Source organism: Phoenix dactylifera, chromosome 2, assembly GCF_009389715.1.
Source record: "Phoenix dactylifera cultivar Barhee BC4 chromosome 2, palm_55x_up_171113_PBpolish2nd_filt_p, whole genome shotgun sequence".
In the NCBI taxonomy this organism is placed as follows: Eukaryota; Viridiplantae; Streptophyta; class Magnoliopsida; order Arecales; family Arecaceae; genus Phoenix; species Phoenix dactylifera.
In genome coordinates this window covers 25,889,657-25,898,380 of record NC_052393.1, presented here as the reverse complement: position 1 = coordinate 25,898,380, position 8,724 = coordinate 25,889,657, and the positions used below count along the sequence as shown (strand labels likewise).

General features: G+C 43.8%; 1 protein-coding gene across 1 annotated transcript; it reads right to left on the bottom strand.

The window, feature by feature from the left end:
* Positions 1 to 6,411: 6,411 nt before the first annotated feature.
* On the bottom strand, positions 6,412 to 7,655 carry LOC103696897 (uncharacterized protein At5g39865). Its single transcript, XM_017840542.2, has one exon. It carries the CDS (start codon positions 7,485 to 7,487, stop codon positions 6,516 to 6,518), a length of 972 nt encoding a protein of 323 aa, XP_017696031.2. The 5' UTR covers positions 7,488 to 7,655; the 3' UTR covers positions 6,412 to 6,515.
* Positions 7,656 to 8,724: the final 1,069 nt, after the last annotated feature.

Below are 8,724 nucleotides of genomic sequence, written 5' to 3'. Positions count from 1 at the left end.
TAGTAGGACTTTTTCTAGCTTGACCCCAATCGAACTATCCTCAACCGCACCAAGTTTATCCATGCAGGGGCCCACGAGGGTGAAAGTTTGGGTGAGAGAGTAGGATTCTTAAGGGGACGAAGTCTGCAATTTTATCTATCTTCAGTACCAACCGGTCAGGAGCACCGGAGTGCGTTTTTCACAAGAATTAATTTAAAAATAATGTTCGTGTCCGGGAAAGGCTGCGAAAGTTAAAGGTCGCGCGAAAAGCAAAGCAGGAAGTATGATTAAATGTGGAGAGAGAGAGAGAGAGACAGAGAGAGGTGGAGAGATAGAGATCTCGAGGCCGACGAAGGGAGAGTTGGCAACCATCCGTGAGTTGGCCGCACGTGCCGACCCAGAAACCCTAGGTCTTTTCCAAGGTGAATGTACCGCACACCTCATAATTCATGGTTGCATGGACCTACCCACGTATAAGGTGCGGCAGATGGGACTGTCGGCGGCCAATGTGCTAAGACTCTGGTTAGACCAACATTTTGAACACTGTGGTTTGTCAATTGCTCAACCTAATATTCTTGTTTTACATGCAATCGTACATTTAATTTAATTTGTACATAGTTATACAAATCTTTTCATTCAACTGTGGTCGCTTCGTTAAAGGAAGTTTGGAGAACTGAAAAAATAAAAAAAATGATGCAATATATGACTTGCTATTATTGATGGGCATGTGATGGGGCCACACCTAGCTACTTACCACATCTTGGTGCATTTCTTTTACATGTAAAAGATGTAGTGCGGCTTTCTGCCACCCACTTGAAAATAAAGAAGAAGAACATGCAAGCGTATGGACCAATCTGTTTGGCTTCTGCCACTGCGCAGGAGGGGACACCAGCTCTCTGTTTGTAAGGATTTGGCTGCATGCGCGCCTCCGGGCTCGAGAGAAGGCCGCAAACGGACGGGTTGCATTCAAAGGCGCGAGGCGACCGTTTTCTGCCTTCCGTTCTCGGAAGGAGGAAAGCGGACATGGGCTTCCCGGTTCCCCAGAGGCATTGGGTTGGGGGTCAAGATGTCAGGGTCAAATCAAATCTTGTGACCGTTGTGGGACGCCGTAAGCGTTGGCGCCGTGCGCCCAGCACCAGCAGGGACTGGCGTCGTCCGCCATCCTTTGCGCTGCGCGCGGTCTGCGCCCCCCACCCCCCCTGCTGAGGTGATCCATGGCCGTCCTGGTGGCTGGTGCTGCCATGGAACTGCTTGTGGGCTCGACGGATGACGGAGCCTGCAAGTTATTGGCTCAACTAATTCGTCTGGAACAGCTCGTTCCACATGAAGAAGGGCCCTCGGAAGACTTATCTTATTGGCTGACCTACAAGTTATGCTGTTGTTGGGGTCAATATAAGTCTTATTTTATGATATCCAGGAATAATGGATAGCTCAGGAACTGCCACTGCATTGCTGCTGATGATCGTTATTTATATTTTTAGTGTTTCCAAACGAAGTTATTATGTTGAGGCTATTTAAATGCATCATTTTATGCCGTGATATCATTATAGAGTCACTATAAAAATTTGTTATTTTAATGAGAAATAGTTTCAAATCGCATAAAAAGGAGCAAATGATGATGATACTAATTGTTATTATTGTTTCTCTTTTGACAGCGGTGGGATGGGGGCGTTGGGTTGTTTATGGCGAAATAAGGGTATTATTGGAACCTTACTTTGAGTCCCTGTCTGCTGACGTCCAAGATACCAACCTGCCTGGCCGATAGAAAAATGTAGATACTTCCCTTCCATCACGTAACCTCTTCCAAATCATAAATTTTAATTCATCCAAACAGGATGGGAAGTCTGCAACTATCATTTTATGCCGCTATTGGCAGGAAGGATAACAAAATAAGAAGGGCAAAATGAAAAAAAAAAACAAAAATACATAATATTTATATAGTTTGGTCTATTGTTCTATACTTATGGGCAAAGATGATATGCAAAAGATTCACTATAAAAAATTGTAATTACGAAGTATAAGATTTTCTTTTTAAACCCCAGCCCTCGATGCACTCAGTCTCTAGAATACTCAATTACTTTCTTCCCTTGCAGTTACAATATATATATATATATATATATATATATATATATATATATATATATATATATATATATATATATATAATAGAGTAAGTCAATTTAGACTTAAACCGGCATTCTAAGTTATTTTGGACTCGAACAGGTGTCCTAAGTCAAATTGTACTTCATGAAAAAAAATAGTAGACAACTTGACCTTGGTTCGCACCGACCTTTTTAACCTCGAAAATGAAAATAAACCAACGAGAATGACTTCGGCCCCGATTGAAGAGTCGATCAGCTGAGGAACCACCAGTTGAGGAGCCATCAGCCGAGGAGCCAATCAGTAGAGAAAAATAATCAGCAGGTGTCGACAAGGATTGACAGTTCTAACAACCGGTAGTCCTAGCCATTTGCAGTTGTGGCAGCAACACATCCCCCACCCGATCAGCATTGCACGCCAGCCATGTGGACCGACTCCCATGCCGCGATTGTATTGCTGGCCGTTATTTGGCCATCATTAGGAGTTCCACATCAATAGTCTAAGTTATTGAATATGATCTACTATCTCTAAAGTGGCTTTGCATAAAAAATCATACGATTTATAGACCCTTGGCTTATGTATCGAGTACTCAAAAAATATATACTACTTGTGTGGTTTAAATTGTCAAAATTTTGACCACCTGATGCAAAGCTAAGTATAAGGCCCGGCCCGAGAACCTTGCTTTTGATCTCGACTGATAGTTCATTACATCCAAACCGCTCGAATCATCAATGTGTAACCTCCATAGTCCAATCTAAACTTAACAAATTCTACGCGAAAATTTATTCGAGTGTTGCTAAGTCCAACTCTCTCTCTTTCCTTATATATATGTATGTACATAGGTATTGTTGTGTCTCAAATCTGGCCTGAGGGTGACCACGTCGGAGGAGTCGGAAGAGCCGCCGGAGTGTGGAGAAAGAGGATAAGAGCCACCTCCTATGGTCGGCGGTGTATCTACACAAAGCCTCACCGGAATTTCCGGTGAGGCCCCTCCGACGATCAAGTTAGTGTGGAACTCAGTTGGTCTAGCCAAAAGTCTCTTAGGTATTACCTAACGGGGCTATTTATAGTCACTGTAGAAAGGCCCAGGTGGCGAAGGTATTGCCCGTCCTTATTATGAGAGGGAATGGCTCTAAGTTGGATGGCGTGCAGCTAGAGCTTGCTGGTGGCGCCATCCATTCTTGGGAACAGTAAAGTGTTGACAGTCGTAGCAGGGTATGGTCGGAGTAGCACGGTGTTGTCCTTGGCTGTTGTAGGCCAGTAAGCAAAGCATGGCATAGGGGCGTCTCTACGTAGGGCCACGTAGGAGGGCGTAGGCGCGTATGTGGGTACGGCCGTTAGCAGGGCCGAGCTTGTTGAGATGTCACATCATACATTTGGTGAGGATGACCTGACGGGTGCTGAGGTTAGCCTAGCATCTCGAGCTCCAAAGTGTACTTGGCAGAGTGCCCCGAGCTCATGGGTCGGGGCATATCATTGGAGAGGGCACCCTGAGCTTGATCAGGGCGAGTCGGCGAATACAGGAGATGCCCCGAACTTGGTCGGGCGAGTCAAAGAATATCCGAGGTCGAAGAAGCTTTCGAATGAGTCCAAGGTCAGACTGGTTCTGGGCCGGACCGTAGTTCTATCCGGCTAGTGTTGGTATCTATTGGGTCGAAATTAGGTGGCCCTTTTGTTGTGGGCATGACGATATATTTCGCCCCCCATTAGGTATGTACATAAAAATGTACATATATATTTATGTAGATATATATGTATATATGCATGCATGCATGTATATCTTATATTCTATAGTGAAAGGGTTGGTGGGTAGGAAGGAGGGGGGTTGGAGTATTTACAATGTCAAGAGATTTGAGGTTAAAATGTGAGGAGTGAAATGATTGGAAGGCATAGGGTTGTCATGGATAAGAATGGATAATGGTTGAGATTTGTCTTTCTAAAGGGTTATCTCGGCTAAATAGTGGAAATATAGGACAGGGTGTAAAGAATATGATGGGTAGTATTATGGGGGAGAGAATAGCGGGAATGACAAAAGTTTAGTTAATAGAACTACATTGATGTAAAGAATAAACTGTCACTAGGAGAGGATATAAGAGACCTTAAAAAGCCAATATATATTGATTCAAATGGTCCGAAGGTATAGCCAGTACTTGAGTATAGAACCTTTTGCTTCCTTGAAGCAAGAGAGGCTAATTTAAGTGTAGATTTTAGTGTAGAGGGAACAGTTTATAGAATGATTGGGATAGATTTGACCATGGTTAAAGGTAATTAATACTTGTCAATATGATCTAAGATATGAAATTGTCGAGAGTTTCAAAGCCTCATAAAACTCAACTAGCATTAGGATATAATCAAATATATCTTTTACATTCACCCTACAAGTTATTGGAAAGCTCTGTCAATTTCAACACCAGAGGTAAGATCACATAGATGAACCTTCATAGTGGCAAGCCTTAAAGTCATTGCAAAGCTCTCCTTTTCTTCTTCCTTTTTTTTTCCCCCTTCTTTCTGAGATTGGGAGGGACTCTAAGCACCAGCCACCCACCAAGGAAATTTTCTACCTTGTACCCCAACTACCTTATATAAGCTAGCGCCCGAAATTCCAAGTAGATTTATGCCACTTTTTATCAGGGAAATCTAGGGCATTTTTTTATTAGTACAAAGTGAGGGTATGTACCACTTGAAATCAAACTATAACATCTTTCTCAAATGGCAAGAGGAAATATATCCAAGCAAGCATTTGATGATAGGTTATTGAAAAATTGATAAAATTTTTGAGTTAGGATTTGGTGGTTTAAATATTAGTTTGATTTTGTCTTTATTAGAATTTAACTAGGTTACCCTGCAACTACTATTTCTATTGAGACTAGGACTAGATTTAACTTTTAAGAGAAGACCTTCCTTTCTTACTCTGAAGTTATCTTAGTTAGTTGAGAAGGTAATCGAAGATGCAACATGACTCTACAAATAGCATTAACCATAATGAAATTTTGGAGGCAAGTTTATTAGGATTTCTTACAGTACTAATGGCACATAAAGTTTCATCAAAAAACAGAAAAAAAAAAAAAACATGTATAGATATGGCTTAATTTGAAAATTAAAGTATCCATGTTAATAATTATCTAATTGGTTATGGGTGCCTTACTTAATTTATCATTAATAGCTTCTAAATTTTTTATTTAAACTTCATGATTGGCTAGAAAAGAAGAAATGCCTACCAAAATCGTCTTTCGCAAAGTTCAGTCTAATGATAGTCAAAGGGCCATATGAAAAACAAACGCATAATTGTTAATTGACCCAACCTGATTATCCACTCCAAATGATATATAATTAGGCAATCAGGTCGTCTTGTTAAGTCAAAGGGCCACACATGAAAAAGTTACGAAGATTGTTTTGTGGAACACAACCATTTCAAATGCAGCAACACTTGTTCATGATGGATTTTTAGTATTGCTTCAGATTATGGACAACTAAAATGTAAAGGTGAACACAAGCTAAGCAAAGCCAAGTACTAAGCAATTCAAGCTCACTCGCCACATGAAATGGGCATCTGATCTCAACTTCTCGAGTTGAGTTTCAAAATAGATGCTCAACTAAAGTGAGCTGAGCTTAAATTTCTACTTGTCTTGACAAATCCGATATTAAGGTTTGCCTTGTTTGTGATCTGAGATTTAAATTACGTTTTCTTGTTTTCGAATGGAATATCCTCCACCAAACAGTCATGCTAAAGCTATTCATGAACAGCTTCGTTTTATTAGCAACTCTATTAAACGATAGTACAAGTCCAATATTTCTCGGGAACTTATGGAAAAATAATATTGGCTTAGTTTGCAAAGTAAATATCAATGGAAGTGCTCTTTGTGGTTGCAAAGTAAGAAGGAATAAAGATTCCTTCAAATCAGATAGCACCTTTTGTCAGCCACACACTCTTTTAAGCATTAAGTCTAATCACTTTTGCAGAAGGATACACAGTTGTTTCTGAACAATTACTTTCATCTTCCTAATCCATTTAGCCAGCTTGATTCAGAAATAAGTTATTTCTCTAAAATTATGAAACAGATTAATCCTCTTTTCTCTCCCTCCAACCTGTTCCATTTACTCCTATCAATCAGTGTTCTTATCCTCAAATAAATAAACCACAAGGAGCTGAGTTTACAAAGCCAATGGCTCCAAACTTGTTTCTTTTGTCACTTCCCCTGCTGGAACTCACCCTGTTTTAATAGCGTTAAGCTTACCTACCTGGAACGTAACTATAAGAATTTGACCCACTAAAGAGACATAGCAAGCAATTTTTTACATTAAGTAACAGAGAATGCAAACCATCGCATACTCTAAAAAAGAGAGTCATCGGCTCATTCACATTCTCCATTATTATATTCCTTTCCCAAAACCTGACAAAATTCGAAAAAAAAGGTATAAAAAAAAGAAGAAAAAAATCAGTAGCAGATGGGGCAGAGCACCAAACCGTTCTCATTACACTCAGTACATCTCACAACCTTCCCCTTCCCAGGGTTCCCTCCACCACCCTGCACCCCTTCCTTCTCCTCCTCCTCCTTCTCCGCCGCCGCCACCGCCACCACCACCACCTTCCGGCTTCCGCGGCACTGGAAGCACGGTAGAAACCTCACCCCGCCGCATCCGTCGCAGACCCCGCCGCGAGGCGCCATCGGCAGCCCCGTCAGCAAACCCGCCAGCCCGCCTTCCTCATGGATTCTCAGCACCGCCTCCGCCCCGCCGATGTCCCTCCCCTTCACAAACAGCCTCGGCACCGCCGGCCCCTGAACTCCACACCCCTTCGTCAGCTCCCGGAGCTCCTCCCGGAATCCCATGTCCATCGACACGTCCCGCTCCCGGACCCACACCCCGAGCTCCTCCAGAGCCGCACGCACCGCGTTGCAGTCCTCAAACGTCTTCCGCACCCCGCGCAGCGTCGTCGTGTACAGCACCGCCACCTGCGCCCCGCCCGGCGGGCACCTCTTCTCGAACATCTCCAGCGAGTACCTCACCGGCCGCTGGCCGGCGTTGAGCGGCCGGAGGACGTTTCCCTTCCGCTGTGGATCGGAGAAAGGGAGGGACCGGTGGGAGTTCTCCTTGCACGGACTTGGGGAGGGGGGGAGGGTGGGCTTGGTGGGTGTGGTGGGGTCGAGGCCGGCCATGAGCTCCCAGGAGTTGATGACCTCAGGCTCGGAGCGGGGGATGGGGAGGAAGCGGCGGGTGAAGGAGGGGGGAGACGGCGGTGGAGGAGGTGGTGGTGGTGGTGGTGGTGGAGGGGTTTGGGGAGGAGGTTGGTCGAGGGTGGTGAGGTGGCCGTAGGTGGTGGAGGTGAGGGAGACGATGTGGTGGCCGATGGTAGGGCCGCCGACGATGCGGTCCTCGTCTTCGAGGAAGGTGGAGGAGACGCAACCCATGGCTGGCTAAGTGGCTAGCTTTCTATGTATCTTGCAATGGAGGCAGCATGGAGAGGAGGAGGTGGGAGGGAAGGGAGATTTCAAAGTTTCAAATAGGCTGGACCGCTGTGTATTTTGTCCGGTTGTTTTAAAGAAGGGAGCATACGGTAGTATTGGACGCTTCAAGGGGAGAAATTTAAGCGGCGCGTTTGGACGGGGGCGTGACTCACGAAGTAAGGGAAAGGTGGTCATTTGGCCACTGGGCGTACCGAGATGGTCTCTTCCTAGTTGGGTTCATTTGGTTTTATGCAGTGGAACAGTGTTCGCGGCAGGGAAATTCAAAATAATCTGGACAAGTTTGGAGTTTGAACTTTGTTTCAAGCTGATGAAGGGACTAGATTGCTGGCTCTTGAGTTTGTCTCGTTGGATTGAATAACTGGCGTTAGAAATACCGGCATAGGGAAATTTCTGTAGCTTTAAACTTAATAAATTATATGAGGGCTTACTGTTGTTGGAGAAGAGCTACGGGCTGCTTTAGAGGGTTTATCCTATGCAAGGAGGGTTCTCGGTGCCGATTGGGTTGGGTGCATCTTGAGGAGGACTCTTAGTGATTGACCGGATTCAGGATGTGGACATGTACGGTGACGGTCACTCCCTCATCCTAGAGACTCGGAGACTGACTCAGGAGATGGGTGATTTTCAGGCTGCACATGTATACCGGTTGGTGAACATAGCAGTTGATTGGGTCGTCTCCTACATTGCCCAGCACTCCGGAGAGCTACATTGGACATCTATAGTTGATAGTTGCATTCCTTTGTTCTATTTACTTTCTTTTGATTTGGCTAGATGTACTCAAGTTAGAGTTATATGAATTGACGTTTTAACCAAAAAAAAAAAACTTAATAACTAATTATTGTTATTCTTAGTAAATGGCACTCTAAAAGTTAGAAGATGATTGCTGCGGTGTTTCTTTTTTAAAAAAAATTTAGATTTATCATAGCCATCTGTTTCAGAGGCTAAACGCCACCCTCATGGCTTGTTCCGTGTCCCATCTCCAATGACTCCTCACAACCCACCCTTCTGTCGACTCCTCCCATTCCGCACCGCTCTACTATTGAGAATTATTGCTCGTCCTACTTGTGCTAAGATTTTATCCTTAGTTTTGTTTTACTTAATTATTCATTCTATAATAGTTATCTTTATTCTTTAGTGATTATCAAGGCTTATCTTTTTCGAGACGTTGGTTTGCAATTTGAGC